Consider the following 19,645-nt stretch of genomic DNA (forward strand, 5'->3'; position numbering starts at 1 on the left):
CTGGTGCTGTAAAAAGATGAGGATCTTAAATTTTTATAAACACCTGTCTGTTTATATTTCTTATGATGAAATGATCCAAATGATACTTACCTGTATAATTAAATTGCAATATTATTTGTCTTGTCTGTTGTGTATTTAAATACATGTGTGCATGTGAAGTTGTGTATATGCATTGTGATTACACTAACACACAAACTTACCCACTATCAGGCCAGTGTGCCCCTTGGCAGGGTCATATGGGCATTTACCCTTCCCATCTTCAAGAGCTGCATTGTTGAGGGTAAACAAGTCTGCATTCTGCAAGTACACACATTCACAGACACGCACACAATTAGGAACATGGTTGGTTTGTGGCCTGTGTGTATTTTGACCCACATGACACAGCAGCAAGCTCTATCTGTCAGTTACAAGGACCATAGCTTCACCCTTCGTGTCCTTTCGTGTCCGTGTCCTGTGACAGGACAACCCATGTTGTCCTGTCACATCAGTGTCAAATGTATGCACGCACACACACACACGGTAACACACTAGCATTCACACATTCAGCTGATACAGCGTGAGATAATATTTCCATTCCATTTATATTTATTTTGTCGGTGTTTGACACCTGTCAGCACTGGTTTGCTATGGCTCACTACCTGGGGAAAAGCATACATATTGCAGTACGCGTGCTCTCACTCACACACACACACACACACACACACACACACACACACACACACACACACACACACACACACACACACACACACACACACACACACACACACACACACACACACACACACACACACACACACACACACGTGGACATAGATGCATACTTACCACATAGGTACATTTGGGCTGGAAGGCGTACGTGCCACACGTGTAGAGGTGTGTGTGGTTGTAGCTCTGCAGGAAGCGGATGTAGTTGAAGCACTCGGTCTGTGGAGGAATTAGAGTGGTTGTCAAATAACCACAGTGCTTTTCTGTCCTCTGCTGAGGTGCAGTCCTCCATTAAGTACAGCAACATGTCCTCAGAGATTAAGGTTTACTGTTATCCTTCATTGTGACTTCATTTAAATCCTATTTCACCTGAAATGCCTCAATAACCTTGAAACTAGATAATGTTTGAGATAATGTCTCCTTATTAAAAATTTGTGAATTAAATCGTCCAGTCGGGATTTGGCGGCCAGATTATCTTTTGGGTGTCAGCCATTTTTTATTTTCTGGGTAAACAAATTGGTAAAATGAAAGACACTGAACACACATCTAAGATTTTGTTCTTATGTGTTTCTGGGTTTGCTGGATGACGTCAGACAACTTAAATATTTGTATACAAGAGTTCATGTGTGTCAAGAACAGAATCTTAATACATATTGAAGTGATACAGGCACATTAAATCAGCAACATTTACACCAAACAAAAAAGCGACAGATTGTTTCCATTTAAACGATATGTGAGCAATTAGCAGTATAATATATGCACTGTTTTATGGGAAGTGCCCTTTAATGCTGGCACTGTGATGAACAATAAAGCTCTTTGAATGGAATTGGGAACAGATGCTCTCACATGATTTGTACTGGAAGAATGAATTATTCAGTGCGTCCCGTTGATCTTGCCTTTGTAGCAGCAAAATAATATCAGTACTGTGGCTGTTATACAACCAATAATAGTTTTTTAAATAATTTTACAGCTCCTACAATCACTGGGGATAATCAGGATGTGATGTGTCAGGCAGACGGGCCTGTTTCAAGCCCACAACAACAACATCATATTAAAGGACTGATCATTAAACATAATGATGGGCTGTGTAAACACCATATGGTTGTTCTTGCACGTGGACTAAAAGCCTGTTACCATATGTATATCAGCATTCACAGATATTTTAGCTCTGTACAACCATCTCCATCATGCATGATTTTTATCCACCACAAACAGGAAAACTGTCAATTTTCTGGAGGTGAAGTTTGATAATTACATCAGAGCATTTTTAAACCTCCGGTAATCTATTTCCTCCACATGTATTTTTTACTACAGTTGGAGTCAATTTTAGTTAAAATTGCTGCTGCTGCAGCAGCACGAAAGTGAACCATTTCCCCTTCTGTTTAAAACCACATCAAAAGTTGCTGTTGTGCAACGAGAGACGTTTTATCTCCATTTCAAAAAGCTCTGCGTGATTCTATAAAATATTTAAAGAGACTTCTTGCAAATGCACTTTGTGCAGCCTGAGCAGCGGGAGTCTCTTGCTGAGACTTAAGTACGGAGCTGGGGCCGAGTCACTCTCTGTGCATGAGGCTGAATTACTTCACTTTTAATATCATTATAAGATGAAAAATCAAGATGAGATTTGTTACATCATTGTATTGCACCTTTTCCGTTTGGTTCATATTGTGTATAAATTCATATACACTAAAGGAATAGCCTCTTAGATGAAAAGATAAGTCAACACTTGGGTAGACACACAGCAGTTATAGGGTGTGTTATATAATGTGGCATAGCTAAAGAATATATTGTATTGAATCGTATTGTGTTTAGGATCTTTGACTCTTTATCACATACTCAATATTCTTCGGAACGAGACTTCCATATACCTTCTGTTGTTCATGACAAAACAATTCCTGTATCATATCGCCTAAAAAGTTGATTTTGGGTTGGAGATGCTCTTCAGTGTGAGCTAATGTAATGACTGGAAGGTTTACAGTTTGAAACCCTACACTGACTTCATAGATGTAATGAAATACGTAAGGAATGTTGCTCTTATAAACTCCTGTCTTAAAAAGTTGCTGAGGTAACCACAGCAACTCTGTCAGCAAAAATCCACATTACCTGGTTGTTCTTCCCCTTGGTGACACACTCTCTCTTCTTATCCTGCGGAGCCGGCCAGTCGATCTGGAGAAACGACAGAGACAGAGGTGATGTATCCAGGAAAGATGTAACTGCCTTTGACCCATAAGTAATACAATCCACAAGTATATTATGTATCAAAGCACAATGTCCATTTGTTGGTGTAGATGGCAGACTGTGTATGAAGATGGACGACATGTCAGCTCCAAACAAGTGAAGCCAAAGTGTCTTTAGTGCACCCTGGTGGCTGGCTGCAGTACAGCTCATACATCCCACCTCCTCCTTGTTAGTGGATGGGACTAAAAAGTACATTTTGAAGATTTTCTCATTTTAGGAAGTTATGATAAAACTGGCGTATCTGCAAGAGTTAATTTTTCCAGAAAGTTTGTTTGAATTATTTATTTGATGATATAAAAATGGGGCAAAACGTCATGATTGACATATATTTCTGACTCGTGATTAGTACAACGCATATATCAGCCTCACTAACCCTTCTATACCCTGACAGCTACACCGAACATTCGGGCTCCACATGCGCTAGATGGCGCTGTTCATATCCATTTTTTGGCTTCATTTTTGTCTTAGTGGGAGGAAGTGGAACACATTGTCCATCATTGTATGCAGGCTATGGTGTACACCAGTAAAATGAATGCACACAGTAAACGGTCTGATTGTGTGCAGAGATAGATGAAAAAAAAGAAAACCATTATTTCTTAGCTGCCACTTTGCTTAACTTTGCAAAATGACACTTGATCCCTAGCTCCTGTAACTTTTCTAACAACCACAGACTCATTCAGTTATTATAGAACAAAAATATTTCCATTTTACGTGTGTACTTTGACGATGAAAAGTACAAATTGATGATAAATGCACTATAGCAGACAAAGATGCTTGCAGGTGCATAGGTTTTTATCCATCAAGTAGGTGAAAAGGAGTTAAGACTGCAGCACACGTTGAACTACCTCAGCCTGAACTAATGATACAGTTAAATCCGTGGAAATACTCCGTGGACAGAGCTGTCCAGGTAGTTCTGGGACAAAGCAGCACTTCAGAGACGTGGTTTCAGTCCCTGGCAATGGTGTTACTGAGTCAGCCCCATCAACGATTATTGGTAGGAAAGTGTGAGGTCCCCCTCTCTGCAGTGAAACTCCCTAATGGTCACACTATTGTCGACAGGATGGAAAGGAAGGAGAAATGGACTGGCAAGAAATACTGCCGTATAAACTATGACTCCGGCTACAGGCTGATAAATGTAAGTGAGAAGAACATAAAGATGAGAGGTGCACTTTCCATGTAACACTTTTTACCAATGACCGTTGCTATCCAGTAGTATTTACAGTACCGGTATCAGTTTTTTTATTGACTCAACTTTGCTCTATTGACAGAGGTCAAAAATATGAACTGTATTTACTGAGGCGTTTCCACACCATTAGAAATAATTACACTGGCCGTTACGACTGAGAGCTGCTCTAATTTCACAATTAAACTTGTGATTTACTTGACTGGATTTAAACCAACAGCAATCAAACAATGGGTTATCGCCACATAACAGTAGTCGTAAACTTGAGTAATACTTACTTTTATGTGGTATAATAATAATATATAATGGTCGTGAATAGGAAATAATGAATCACCTGGTTGACCATGAAAATTAACTTAGGTGCGATCACAATATCTGTGCAAACATAAAGACATTTCCAAATAGAAGGTGTCTTCTTTTTTTTTAGCTAAATAAGAATTCTGTTAGGATTTCGTATATATTACTGGCGAGTCATAGGAAATTTCATTTACCCTCCATCATACTGTTCACTGAACATGCAAATTTCATTTTCACAGACTTCCTATGTTCACTGAAGAAGTGCAGGGATTATAATGGTTAAGATTTAATAACTAAATTAATCATTAGCATCAGTGGCCGTGAAAAATTATCTTCATGATCTGTGGTTATATTTATGGACTTTGGATTTTGAATAAATATAAGATTATATTAAGCACAGCTCCAGCAACAGTTTTTTGTTACTAACATTTTTTTTCCAAAGGATTCTTCTTTGTCCCTGGTCTATCTCCCAACATTATGACACAGTGAGTCAAAGAAAATGCATTTGTTCCACACATATCAACAAGTAGCAGTAGCTTCCATTGTTGATGGCAAACATCCTACAAAGAGACATCTGCCAAAATAAATCTCCTCTCTCTCTGTCTCACTTTAACACATGGAACTAATAATGAGCTAGAGCCCGAGGGCAAACGTCTCAACTCTTCATCTTCGAGTCTTTGTGTGACAGTTAGATTGTAGAGAGAAATTACGTTTGGTTAATAACAGTATTTAATGTAGTCAGGGAAAAGTTCTGCACCATTAAAGTTCAAGTGGAAACATTTTACTTCGAGAAGAAGTCAGTGATATTACCCGGCCACATTTTGAAAAGCAAATGCTATCTCGGATGTTACATATCGCAAAAAAAAAAAGTCCTTGAGCTGAACACGAGCTCTCAAGTAACTTGAATTGCAGGATGGAAAAGTATTATGATCTGCAGAGGAAGGATGGGTGGACATGTGGACCGCATCCTATGTCATTTGAACTTGCAGTGAAGGACACGTGATCCTTGAAACATTTTGTGGTGTTAAAGCTTTACTGAGATAAAACCGGGGTTTGTAAGGATTCTATCATTGGTGTCTGAGCTGTCACGAGGTACAACTGAACAAAATTAATAGATGAGACAACGGAACAATGGACAATCAACGTGGGACAGAATCAAACTAAACAAAGAAAGCACTTCAGACACAAATGGGAGCTGTGTCTCTAAAGAAGTCTTAAATCCTGGGGAAAAAACTATCGGTGGAATGTATTCAGGGAAAAGATACAGACGTGAAATTAATGAAGACAGACAGTGAGCGTGGCAGCAGAGCAGACCGAAAGAAGCAGTTATAGGAGGGCTGAGGAAGTGATGGGCAGATGGTGACAGAGGAGATGGACTATTCCCTCGTCCTCCCTCCGTCATTTCTCGTTGTTGGCTCCTTTACTCTCCATCAAACAGTGGGGGCTGACAACAGGTGGTCTTATCATTACTGTAAGTCTCATAACCCTCACTCAAACAGCCTCCGCATGTGTATGTGTGGGTGTGCATCTAATAACTGCTCATTACAGTGGGAAATCAGACAACGATCCCCGAACCGCTGTAGGCTGCTCTCTACGCTTCAATTGGACTGCTGTAATTGTATTGATTGCAATATCGACCAATTACAGAAGGAACAAGGCGAAAGGATATTGATCCTCTGAGGCTCCGGCGTCTCTGTATGTGTGTAAGTGTATAAAGTCAAGTCAAGGGGATTTATGTAGCCTTTTTAACAGTTTTGCCCTTGAGTGCTTCGCAGAACAAACATCCACAAATTAAAACAAGGAAAATCAAAAAAAAAAAACATAATTGAAAAAGGACATCATAAACCCAAAGAAAAAGGTCTGTTTGTTTTGGTAGAGGTGAAATATTGGAGCCTGAAGCTAAACATATTACGATCTTAATACTTGGCAGCTTACTCACACTGTTATTGTTGGAGGCTTTTAGCACCTCATAACACAAATAACCTCCAGATAAAGTAATGACCTGGCAAAGTGTCAGGAAAAAAGTAAACAGATTCCAAAGATCATCATATAATATAAAACCTGATTAACTAATAGAACTGGAAACCGGGATAATTCATATTCTTAGTAAAATCATGTAAATGGATCATAAAAGGGAATATAAAAAATATAACTTCAGCCTTCACTTGGTCAGCATTTCATTTTTGGGTAGCTAGCTTAAAAGAATGATGGCTTGATTAGCTTGTCTAATTAGCCCTTTCAGCTAGTTTAGCTACTTAGCTGAGGCTAACTTCCTTAATCATCCATATAATAAACAAATTACATTATTTTTACATTCAATAAAATATTGTCAAATATAGTCAAACATTTCAGGTAGCTCTCAAGCTTATTACATCTTCACAAAACTGTATTCTTCTGTATTTCGATGACCTTCTACTACATTTAGTTAGTTTCTGGACAAGCTTTGTTTCTGTGGGCTGAAATGTTCTTTAACAGTTTGGTTCAACCCTTTAAAAACTATTTATTACGCACATATAAAACCCTACTCCTGGGTCTGTTTTCTGCTTTGGAAATGTTGATATATTGTGGGAAATAAAGCTCATAGCTAGCAGTAGAAATTAATTAATTTTATCAAATTTTTGACCCTTCAAAAAACGTAATTACATTTTTAAGATTTTAAGGTACTTACCTGGTTTGTACTGTTTTAACCAATAAAAGTCTCAACAACTAGAAGGACTCATTCGACTTTATTATGATAGTGCTACATTCTTTTGATTATCTGCCAGATTTTGTGGTGAGTTCTCAAATGTCCTTGAGTCCTCAACTGAGCCAAAAAAAGAAAGAATGAAACAAGGTCAGCCTGAGCCGCTCCCAGAATGAAGCTCTGTGATAGTCATTCTCATGTGAGCTGATTCTTGCATTTCTATAAAAGCCTGTCAAAGTGTGTGGGTGTTTGCAGCGGCAGTAAGGCAGAGTCGCGGATATAATTGTTTTTCCTCCCTTGTCCATATTGAATTCTTGTAAATTTTAATCCTCCACACTGGTCAAGAATAAATCATTTAAAGTGTGTGTGTGTGTTTGTGTTACCTGTGGCCGTAGCTGCCTGCTAATGTCGTTGGGGTCCAGGGCGAACAATGCCTCCCGGGCTCCGACGTACAGGACCCTCTCATGGTCGGAGAGAGTCAGCATGCTGTAGTTGAACACTCCCTGGATGCTGAACCTCGCCATGCTGTCCAGCACATCTGATAAAAAAACATACAGATACAGCATTAGGTTACTGATAACGAGTGACGTGCAGAATATCTAATCTCTCCTTCGCTCAGCTGGTCTGCTGACAAACGACAGACCTGAGAAGAACATTTCACACTTCGCAATTTTGTCGATGTCGCTGCTTATTCACACCACTGAGCCTCGCTCACCGCCCATAGCTCCATGTCATTCATCTCTCCCACATTTCTTCCCTTCATTAAGCACAGTGTGGTGAATCACAGAACGATCAGAAGCTACCTTACACAGTCACAACCTGTGGGAGCCCTTGCACATTTGAACCCTGTGGCCAGCTAATCATCACTTCATCTTCAACCACAGGGGATTGCATTCACTCGCCAATCCCTTGTGGGAAAACATCACCTGGTTCCTTGTCCTTTCTGTAATCCTTAAAGCAAAAGTACAAATTATAAAAGAACTGACACCCACTTGAGTTTCCCAACCAATGTTTGGGTTTTACGTCCACAACTTTAGTGTACTGGTTCAACATCATCAAGCAGCTGCTAAACCAGTGGTGCACTAGCTGCCCATGCAGGGATGTAGGACAAGGTTAGCAGCTTGCTGGTGAATAAAGCATTTAGCAGGTGAAGACCCAGGAGCCTTAAAGAGTTTCTGGGTTAAACTAGAATTGATGTCTCATCCAACCCACAAACTCCCCATCCATTGAATAGTGGCCAGAAAAGAGACCAGAGCCTTATGATGTCACAGTGAAGTTGAACTTCATTTTATTTTCCAAGACATTTCACATCAGGCAATGTTTGTACCCGATTTGTCGAACAGACAGGCAAAGGTATGAACTAACATACAGACTGACAGAAGGATAAACAACCCAAAATATAAGGCAGGAGCAGACGCAAGCATGGATGCATAAACATTAAGCTAAAAGGAGGAAGCCAATATTACAATAATTTAGCCAGGTGTCGACAGAAACATGACTCCACAAAATAGTTATGTTTTATTAATGTCTGTATTTCACTAGACTTTTGCTGTCGTATTTGTTATATGGTAACAGATTGCCCCTGTGCGGCAATTTTTTAAAATTAATGCAAGTTTAAACATGAATGTTTTTTGATTGCAAGAAGGATCTTAGTGATTTCCAGTTGAATAGACAGTTAAATATCTGCCCTCTCAGTGCACTCCAATGTCTACAAGATTCAACTTGACCTCAATAAAATACCCTGAGAAACAGGAGTAACAAAATCTCAACAGAAATGTGAGCAGTTATAACTCATCAGGTCTTAATGAGTTGTTGAAAGTTCCCACAATATCTGTGTCAGTGATCTGTTGTAAATCATTACTGCAGGATGGAACGCTGCACTGAAAGCTTCCTAAGCTCTGTATTTACTTTAAGAACCTGGAGCAGAGGCGCGTCTTCAGGGACAAGTCTGATAAGTTCCAGATCTGCATGTCAGAAGCGAGATAAGCTCCAAATAAACAAGAAGCAATGATGCTCTCTGAGACCAGCCCTTGTTTTGATGAGGGGTGCGGTGGTGTGAGCATTACAGCCACCAGCAACGAATCTAAAAGCATCTACAGCTTATCAGACCAGTATATTAATGAATACAGATAATATCACCATATTCTGGGAATTGCAGAGAGGCTGTGTAATCTGCAGAATTCCAGTTTTTTTATCCATGTTAGCGACAAATCCTCAAAAGGTGCTTGCCTGTTCTTTAATGTGAGTTTTAAAAGTGAGTTTGGGATTGAGCAGGATGCCGAGATGTTTGTGATCATGCACTTGTTCAATTAAAATTCCCTTAAGCCAAATCAATGGCCAAATCAATCAATAATCGTATGTTTTGCCTTGATTCACCACAGTGTTTTTGAGCTGAAGATTGTTCGAAGACATAAACTCAGCCTTGCAGCATTAAATAAAACCTTCTATCGAACAGGAGCAGCTTAATCCAGGCTATAAAGAACACCTATACACAACAATACAGGGATTTAGAGTTGGATCTGGGAGCATTATTGCAAATGGAAAATGTGATCCAAGTGACAACGTGTGCAGAATGCCGAGCATAAGAATGCTTATATAAAGCACAGTAATAATGGGTATAAATCTGTGGCTGTGATTAGATTGTTCATTATCTGGGGTGCACGTCCAGATGCAGATCGCATATTAATACAAGGCCCAAATGAGGCCTATTACTCTGATTAGGCCATCACTCAATGTGTTAACAGAATATTAGCCCCCTGTAAACCCACTTATTGATCCTTTGACATCGCCGAGCCAAAGTGATGTGATTTATGATAGGATTTTATTTTTGGTCATTTCTCACTTTTGCAGCTCCGAGGCCGACACAAACAATCTCGAAAAGATTATAAGAAAATCACAAAATGTTCTCTCAACGGTACCATCTGCATTTGTTGGAAAACCATGCAGCTTTTTTTTTCCATTAACATTTTAAAAAGATGCACCTGCTGGTTTGCTGTTTTCTCCCTCACTCAGACACACGCACACACACATCACACACACACTGCAAATCCCCTGACTAGCATATAGACATACTACTGGCGCAGAGTAGAAAAGAAAGCAACGCAGAGATAGGAGGAAAGAGAAAGGATGATGTTTAGTTTTCATTATCAACACTCGTGTTAGTTGTAATGTCACCTTGTTCTCCCTCTCTCTCTCTCACTCTATCTAGGCCGATAGAATGTGTGCAAAACCCGAGCCGACGACAGCCCGCACTGCAGGAAATGTGATCTCATAAACCGAATAAGAATATTTTTGTGTTTGGGGTTTCCGACAGCATGAATATTTTCCACTTCATTCACTGTTTCTTCCTTCTAAAATAGAAGCTGAAATCCATGGAGGGAACGTCAGGAACTAGAGTGATTTATGGTGTGACTAAACGCTCATGTGACGTTGTGGCCTAGTTGGGACTAAATAAGACATATACGTGGAGGAGCTCGTACAAGATGAAGGAGCTGTGCTGGGTTGTGTGTGGGAGAGAGACAAAAGAATGGAAGCTTAGAAAAATAAGACTTGCTCCTTAAAGTCTGATTGTGTAACTGTTTAATCATAAAAATGTCAACGATGATGCAAAGCCATTTCATTTAAAGTCATCTCTATCTGTTACTCTGCATGCAAGGTGATCTCCTCAAATGCCTCTTTCAAAATCAAAGTTGCTTTCAGCTGAATCATTGACCATTTTGCCAAAACAAAAAATAAAGGTCAACGTCAGTGTTAAAAGTGCTCAGAATAATGAAAGGTTTGAACACAGTTTCTCTCTGTCCTGAAAATGTCAGACCAACCGTGCCACCAAAATATAGCCGAACAAGAATCTTTGACATTATTAATTTGCAGCCCAGCAATGAGAAAGGATCTGCCTGTTAAGACAATTTCACGAGGCCCGAAATAATCATTGTTGTGTTAATTATGTATATATTTTTATTATGTCTTTTATTTCAGAAAAAATCACCTAATTTTCTGGACAAGCTGCAGAATCAAACCATAACAACTGTGTTTGATTTCAAATGAAGAATTAGTGCGCTTATAATAGCCAAAGTTGTCAGATATGCACAAACAACTGGGACGAATGTGTTTATTTCTTGGAAAACCAATGTGGTCAGTGGCCCTTGGGTAATTTTAGTTCTTTTTTAGTAATGTTAAGAGCTTATATCATATAAAAGGTCATATTTTCAGGTGAAACAATCCTGAAACAAACATTTCAAAATTCCAGGGGCAATAAAACCCTGAAAAGATTCCTAAAACCACCTTCACTGAGAAAATTTGGACAACTGAAGGTTAAAAATCCGAAGAGAAGGCATGTTGTTTGAGATGGGTGGAAAGAGAAGGAGAGATAGAAGAGGGCAGGGAATTAGCAACCAAAGGAAGGAAGGGGGATAAGTACTGAAGTCAGCTTATTATCTGAAGAGCAGCGGTGTATAAACATTGGAGGGTATGATGAGAGTGAGTGAAAAGAGGGAGAGGGAGAGAGAGAGAGAGCGAGAGAGAGAGGCAGCATCCTCAGGGGAGAAAGGAGCACATCTGCCATGTTCAACATAGGCAGGCAAAAGAATACTCCACAGACACACAGACACACACATATGCATGTACAAAAACACACGCACAAAATCACACACTTATGTTAAGGTAAGTGGCTACAAACAAATCGGAATATATACAATCTATTTATAAGCTAAAAGACCCATTGCACACAGAATAGTTCTCAGGGTACCTGCTCAGTGACTCGACATCTCTGCACGGACAAAGGGAAAGTTTAGCATTAGGTTCTGTCATTAAGAAGCGATACGGGCGGACGCACTTACCATCTGCCACCACACTGTGGCAGCCCCGAGGCTACATCTTGTGTGTGCGTGTGTGCGCGAGTGTGAGATTGTAACCTGCTTGGGTGTAGCTTTCTCTGTGACAGAAACAAGGCCGTCCACACATGTGGTTCATCAGAATTTTTTGTGCAGGCGAACAAGCGTGTATATTTTTAAAAGACAGAGTTTAAATTTGAATCAACAGTGTCTGTAGGCTTTGGAAAAACCTGAATTTTGAAGATGTTTTTACAGCTGGATGGAATTGAATTTAAGCATAATTAACTAGCAAATAAAGAGCCATCCTCCTTGAGCAGAAAACGAAAAGAACAGCATGGACTTATTAAGATGCACCAAGCCAAAATACAAAGGAAGCACATCACAGAAGTAACCTCGTTCTGAATGCATCTATTGAAATGCAGCACACAGAATCCGGCCATTGTGCTGTTAGCTGGAAAGAATAAGCTCTGCCATCACTGTCTGTCAGACTTCTAAAACGGGTTCAACCTTTAGACCAGTATTTTTTTAGAACTTTACATGCTGAGTGTATGTGTGTGCAGGGCCGGGTTGACTTACTTTGATAAGAACTTTGCATCTGTGTTCTTATATTGATGAATGGCATGTGTTTGTAAGAAAGCGTGTGTCAGTTTTTCCCAATTAGCACAGGTAAACGCCACGCCAATGCCCATAGAAGGGAATGAGACTGCAGGCCGTGTGCACACACAAAGACACAGACTGAAAAGAACACGTAACAAGCCAGGAATGATTGAACGAATAGCTAAGGGCAGCGGTGCACCAGACTCAATCCGTAAAAAACTTGTTATATTTTGTAGTGTCAGCAGTGGATATAAGATACCACAAAAAAAGATGCAGTGCAGTTACATATTCAGTGAAAGCTGCATCGGGAGAAAGTCGCATTATTGAAGTAAAAAAATAGTTTGATCTGGTTTGAAGTCCAAATAAATATTGGCAAACAGAAGCAAGAGAGAGATGGGGGAAAAAAAGGAAGGTTTATAGAGTTATCTGAGTTGGAGCTGCACTTCATTGGAAACAGAGCACTGCAGGTGAACCCTCGGCGGATCATCTGTGGAGACTCGACCTGAGCCTGACGGGATCCATCAGGACCGGACACACCGGACCAGGCTCACACAGAATGTTTTGAATCATATTGAGGTTCAGGTTCCGCTCGGTGCACAGTGCACACAGGGGGCTCTGCATCCACAGACCTGGGAGAAGTGCACATGTGGCTGCATCAGCTGAGCCATCTCTCGTCTCAGAACAGAAACAATTCTTTTTTCATAATTACCTATTTTTGTGACTAAATATTCTCCTCTTCAACATGTTCTATGTTTATAAAACATAAAAATAAAATAAAAATTAAGATAAAAGATTGCATTATGGGACTGCTCTCTCCCTCTGTGTGTGTGTGTGTGTGTGTGTGTGTGTGTGTGTGTTGGTGTGCTTATGTTTGTCTTCTGATGCTGGTGAGGCTCTAAAAAGAAGGGTAGTAGAAAGAGACAAAAATAGTGTGGCAGACATTTTGTGTGCACTTGAATGGAAACAGGGTTAAATGAAGAGATATTGGGGATTTATTAGAAACATGAAGACAACATTCAGTTATCACCTGTACAGGTCTGACTTTGATATAAATTATGCAAACTTAGTGTATCATTTTAGCTTATCCAGACACTATCAATATTCGATACTTGGCCTTTTAATGAGGCATATAAGCACTTTTTTACATTCTATATAATATGTGTAGGTTATATTTTACATTTAAAAAGGTCACCAAATGAGTTAAGGAATAATAAATAAATAAACCTGTCACGAAAAAATCTAATATTTATTTCCCTGTCCTTTTATTTTTTTAGCTTTAAATGTGACATTGCTTCATTTAAAAGGGTCAAAAGGGAAAAGGGTCTGGAACATTAACTTAACTGCAAATCACTTTAACAGTTATTTCAAATTGTAACCATGTCTTTTTAAATTTAAGACTTAATAATAAGGTACATATTAAGTAGAAAATGGCCCCAGTAAGCGATAGATTATTCTGAACAGTATTACTGATTAAATTATTGTTGATATAATGTGCAACTAACACACTGATTGGTGGCGAGATTTCACAAATATTTGAATTGTTTTCATTTTGTGGCACCTTCCTGGCATGGAAAGAGCCATTTAAATGACAGCTATCTCCTACCCGAGTGCAAATGTTCCACCAGAACAAGTTCCCCTCCGACATTACTTTTCAGGAGCACTGTCGCAGCATCCTGGGCTTCGTGCCATTCGAGACGACTGGTTAGAGAAATGCAACAAATCCAGAGTTTCTTCCCCTGCAGCGATAATGTGAGCCGCCTAAACCATTATGGAGTGCTGACACAGCAGAGGTGTAGTCAATATTAACTCTATAGTGTTGAACAGTTAATTCTACAGCAAAGCCTTGGATTTTCATACACTTATCACATTAATCTTCAGAGTAACTATTAGCTAAAGTTGTTGAATAAATACTGTGTGGTGCAAAGTACAAGGTTTCCTTCTGGAACGCATTGTCATTATGGAGGTATAAATTACCATGAAATGAAAGTACTTTGGTAAAGTACAGGTACATAAAAAAAAATTGTGCTAAACTGCAGTACTTGATGTTGTAATGTAATTTGTTGAGCCTTGATAACTGCTGTGTACTGTGATCAGTAGAGTTTAGAACATTTAGGTTCTTTGGGTGCATTACCGGAGGCTGTAACATCTAACACTTACATTTTGTTTACTTATTGTATTTGTTTTGTGTTTGATGTTTGGCAGACGATATGTCTGAGTTCCAGATGTAAACTTCAACTCACTGGGGAGAATTTTCACACCGTTCCTCTACACAAACCGCAGTGTCACCCAAACAAGCTGTAGAAGGAAAACCTTGTCTTTACGAAAAGAATAATGTGAATTCTTTTCAGTGCTGCAATAAAAGCAGGCACTTCAGGAGCCAACCCGAATGCAGTGAATGTTATATCTTCTTAGAATTAAGCAACAGGGACAAACGTTTTTTCACTTTGATGGATGAGCTGTCTCGAGCAAGTTTTAAGGCGGTGCAAGTTGATGAACTAAAACTAAAGGTTCAGTGAAAGGAAATCAAGCTGTGCTTCTCTCACTGTCAGAGATAATGAGAACTATGTACAAACGTGGTTAATGGGCTAAAACACTCAACACCAAAACAAAACAAGTCTGGTGATTTACTGTTTTTGCTAAAACTTGTAGCTGATAGTAGGTTATGACAACGTGTAGGACCATAGCTGTCGGAATAGGCATCCTCTATGTCGCCTCTGGAGATTCTCAGAGGGGCTGTATGTGTGAATGTAAATGTACGAGTGAGAGTCTCTGGACTATCTGCAGACTTTCTCCAGCCAGCAAAAAGTCCACAGAAACCCCAAAGGAGCCGAGGAGGAGTGACTGAAAGCGGCTTATATGTTCTCGATGTGCACACACGTCTTTGTAGAGAGACTAAAGGTCCTGTTGCAGCTTCATCATCCAAACCAGCAAATGGAGCCAAACCAAGCCGGACCAAGCAGAGCTCCACTGTGGCTTGGAGGAGAGGTGAGAGGTGGACCGAGGGACAAGGGGCAGTTCCAGTTGTTTCATGGCCGGCTGAAAAGGTCTCAAATTGGGCCTTGCCTCTGTGATCTGACCCCATTGGCCTTCCAGTGGTGCTCCAGCCTTCCCTTCCCTACCTGCTATAAATACACCCGGCCTCTGCTTATAGCTCCTAACCGCTGAGCCACTTACACACCAAACTATGATTAAGGGCCTATTTTAGGGAGAGCTTTGAAGCAGCGACAAACACTGAATGAGAGGCCGAGTCAGACAGACGGACAGACAGAGAGACGGAACAGGGAGAGACGTTGTGCATTGCGTTGTGCACACAAAGATGCAGATATACCCGGGTGTGCACGAAGAGCTCCGCCAGACCTTCATCTGAACAGGTACCCTCTTTGAGGAGGGAGAAAAACAACAAGGAGCGCACAAAGACACACACACCCTCCCATGTGGATGCACAAGCTTTGTCTGCCGAGCAGACGACAAGTTCAAAAGAGAGTCAGGTGTTCGACAGAATGAGAGCATGAAGATAGAGGGAGACATGAAGGAGAAAGATATACATGACTACACAGCTGCATCTGCAAAAGTACCTTTTCCAATTGTGTTCAGAATTTGGGTTAACATATTTTAATGCTGTTATAAATTAGGAATGAATGATTTTCATAGGATTATTCAGACTGTGACACCAAAAGCCATGTGATTAACTCATTCATGTCTGAATGAATATGCTCTTAAGAATAAAAGTGTGTTGATGATTACATAATTAAAGGTTTTTAGCGGAATAATTCTTCGTCTTTGCATGGCTCAAATGTGTAAGCCCTTGTTTGTTGATTTTGTGCTCTTTGTATTTCCTATACAGGTTCATCATTGTTGTGTCTGACAAACAGTCATGGCAATGAAGCGATTTGAATTCAGATGAATTGGATGAGAGCTCGATGAAGGGACGGGAAGAGTGGGAGGAGAGGAAGTGGTAAGAGTGGATTAACACAACAAGTGAACGAGTGAACCGATGGTGGTTTTCAGGGAGGGGGTGACGGGGGAGGAGATGAAAGCGGGAGGGAAGGGGCAATGAAAGCGGCGGGTGGGGGGGGGTCACCCTTGCAATCCACATGAAGCAGAACAAAATCAAGTGCTGGTTGATGCCACAAGTGAGGCTTTTCCATTCCAGCGTCATGGTCGGGCATGTATGACTGGTGCTGTGATGAGCACCAGCTGCGAAGAGTTAGGCCCCTTTCTACTCTGCTGTGGTGTTGATGACACACAAAGAGAGAGAGAGAGAGAGACAGGAGCCTGCAGAGCTCAATGGTGCAGGGTAGCACTGCTGTAGTTTCATGTTATAAATTAATCTAATAGTATGTGATCGAGTCACGAAAACTTTATTTTTTTGAAAAGCCATTTAGAGGACAAAACACCAGACTGACGACGGGAATAATAGTGATAATGTAATACTTCAAACCCCTGTAGTGAGAAATACTGTTATTTTTATATCTGATGAATCTGTCAATCATTTATTTTTCAAAAGCAGCCTAAGTACTGTTAATTAAATCTCATTTAAAATGTGAGTGATTTGAAGTTCAGTGTAAAATGGAGAAAACCAGCAAATCCTCACATCTGCAACACAGGAAATGATTTCCCCTTCATATAGACGATTCAAATAATTATTTTCCCTGTCAATCTATTGTATAATTGATGCACTTAATTAACTGTATAGCATCTCATCAACCACTCCACAGTACGTAGTCGCTCATTCACACACATTAAATACAGTGCTTTTATATGCATTGATTTTTATTCACACAACATTCACACTCTGTTGGTACAGCTGTCAGGGGCAGTTTGGGGTTTCGGAACCTTGCCCAAGAACACTGGGCATTGCGGACTGGACGAGCCGGGGGATTGAACCACCGATCCTGTGCATAGTGGACGACCTGCTCTACCTCTTGAGCAACAGGATATGAAATCATGATGCATCATTACCAGGAGAAAACACATGAAATTCAAATTTTACCTGGAAACCTGAAACATATGTGGCGCTATCAGGTTTCATCATGTAAAATGTCCGAATAGCAGAGAATGTGAATCCATTACTTGTGATACTATGTTGATGTCTTACCTTTTGTGTCGTGAAATATCTGGAGGCGACACTGTGAATTTATCACGTGAACTGTAACAAACCCCACATGCCTATTGATTTAAGGATAAGGATGATAAATGGCAGTGATTTTTTTATACAGCGTCGGAGGCAGTTAACATCGTTTCAGCCACGGTGCTGCTGCCACACGAAGGTGTTCTGGATAAATACAGCCTTTCACATTGTGACTTCATTTGAATCCACATGCCCACTAGCCGCCACAAGTCAGTACGGAGATGGAGAGCACTCCAGGTCCCTACATCTGGTCCCAGTTGTTAATCTTCACTGACCAATCAGCGCGGGTCAGGGGATGAGTGACATTCAATGCAGATGAACAGTTGGTCATGAATCGCCATCTTCCATCCCTCCTTCCTCTCCCCCCCCGCGCATCTATCCTCCCAGTCACGCACAGCCTCTCTCTGCCTCTTGCTCTGCCTCGCTCTCAACCACTCATTACTGTAATTGGAGGGTTTGAGGAGATACGGCCGAGCGACAGAAAGAAGGACAAAAAAGAGAGAAAGGTTTAGATTGAGTCAGAGTGAGAGAGGGAGAGAGAGAGAGAGAGAGAGAGGGAGAGAGGTTTCTGGAGGTCAGAGGCCCAGCCCTTTTATACTCTCCCTTTACTCTTTTTTATTTTCCCGCCATCTCTCGCTCTATCTTTCTTCTTCTAAATCAAGAGGAATACATTTGCTTTGGCTTTTCCTTAAAGACGCAGGGCTCATAAAAGCTGGCAAGATTTTCAAACAAAGTATCAAGTTTCTAAAAGGCTCTATTTCTTCTTCTCTTCACCTCTCTTTTTTCTCTTGCTCCATTCTTTCAGTCTTTGTTTAAACCACAGCTGCTGCGTTTTGTCATAGTTTTGGCTTACTGGTCTCTGTCATTGGGCTGGGCTAAGGCATGAATATGTGGCTGTGTGTGTGTTTGTGTGTGTGTGTATGTGTGTGTGTGTGTGTGTGTGTGTGAATCCGACAGGAGAGAAACCCTACGCACGTATGCAGTTTAAAATGCAGAATTTAACTGCAGTTAAACAGTTGCTTGCAAATTCCACAAGGTCAGCACCACTGGTAATTTGTTATCCACTGCATTCACCTCTGGTAGCTGAGGCTGCTGCCATTTGTCTTCTTCTAGAAAAAGTGATGTGACAATGATATTGTGACGCATCAGGTAAAGTTACGTCATAGTTTATAAGACCCAGTCCAGAATTGAACTTGAGAGAGATAACCCATCTACTGGCCTTATTCAGAATGAGACATTATTTTGATTTTGGTGTTTTTATCAGTTACTAATTTAATATTTCAGATTATAAATCACTTGTTATGTTACACATTTTACGTTCCTGAGACATTTTGAAAATATCTCAACATTTATGTAACATTTATGAGCCGAAGTCAAAGATGTATGTCTCCAGTACAAACCGAGGGGTTCAGAGGTAGGTAAGTCACAAAGTACTTAAAGTTAGATTAACGCGATGCTAATCTTAGTAGGCACATGGGATTTGTTGACAGTAAGAAAAATACCAAACAACAGCAGCCTCATCCTTTAACAGTTAGTAAAAGGTCAGGATGAGAAGACCTTTAGTAAACAAACTATGAAAGAGAGACTTGTACAATATTTGTATAAAATATAACCCACATAAAAGTGCAAAAGAAAACAAGATGCATGCACCATGTTAGTGTTAGAATGAGAGAACATGAGAGAAAAATGGAAAGTATGTAAATTTACAACGCTCATTAGCAGGGCTACGAGGGCCCTACATAAAGCGTGTACATAAAATGTCTCATTAGGAGTCGACAGTGATTCTTTTTCCTTTCCCAACATAAATGTGACGAGGCGGCGGTGAGGAGAATATAACAACAGCCTGCAACTCAAAATGTCAACAAGAGGCTTTTAAAAAGAAATACATGAAGAAGTGAATAATTTGTGAGAGAATGAGAGAGGGAGAGTTTATGTTTGTTGTCCTCTCCAACCTCATGTGGGCCTCATGTGCTGCTGGA

The 19,645-nt window shown here is 40.3% G+C and overlaps 1 protein-coding gene across 2 annotated transcripts in view; it reads right to left on the reverse strand.

Moving 5' to 3' along the window:
- Nucleotides 1-19,645, reverse strand: part of sema4c (sema domain, immunoglobulin domain (Ig), transmembrane domain (TM) and short cytoplasmic domain, (semaphorin) 4C) — a 96,939-nt gene that overhangs the window by 21,832 nt on the left and 55,462 nt on the right. For both annotated transcript variants that reach the window (XM_053420841.1, XM_053420840.1), the window contains 4 exons: nt 7,493-7,647; nt 2,812-2,874; nt 829-927; nt 201-297 (listed from right to left, as the gene is read on the reverse strand). In XM_053420841.1, coding sequence (XP_053276816.1) covers nt 201-297; nt 829-927; nt 2,812-2,874; nt 7,493-7,647 — 414 coding nt within the window. The remainder of the gene's footprint in view (nt 1-200; nt 298-828; nt 928-2,811; nt 2,875-7,492; nt 7,648-19,645) is intronic.

The sequence above is a fragment of the Pleuronectes platessa genome, chromosome 4 (assembly GCF_947347685.1).
Source record: "Pleuronectes platessa chromosome 4, fPlePla1.1, whole genome shotgun sequence".
Taxonomy (NCBI): Eukaryota; Metazoa; Chordata; class Actinopteri; order Pleuronectiformes; family Pleuronectidae; genus Pleuronectes; species Pleuronectes platessa.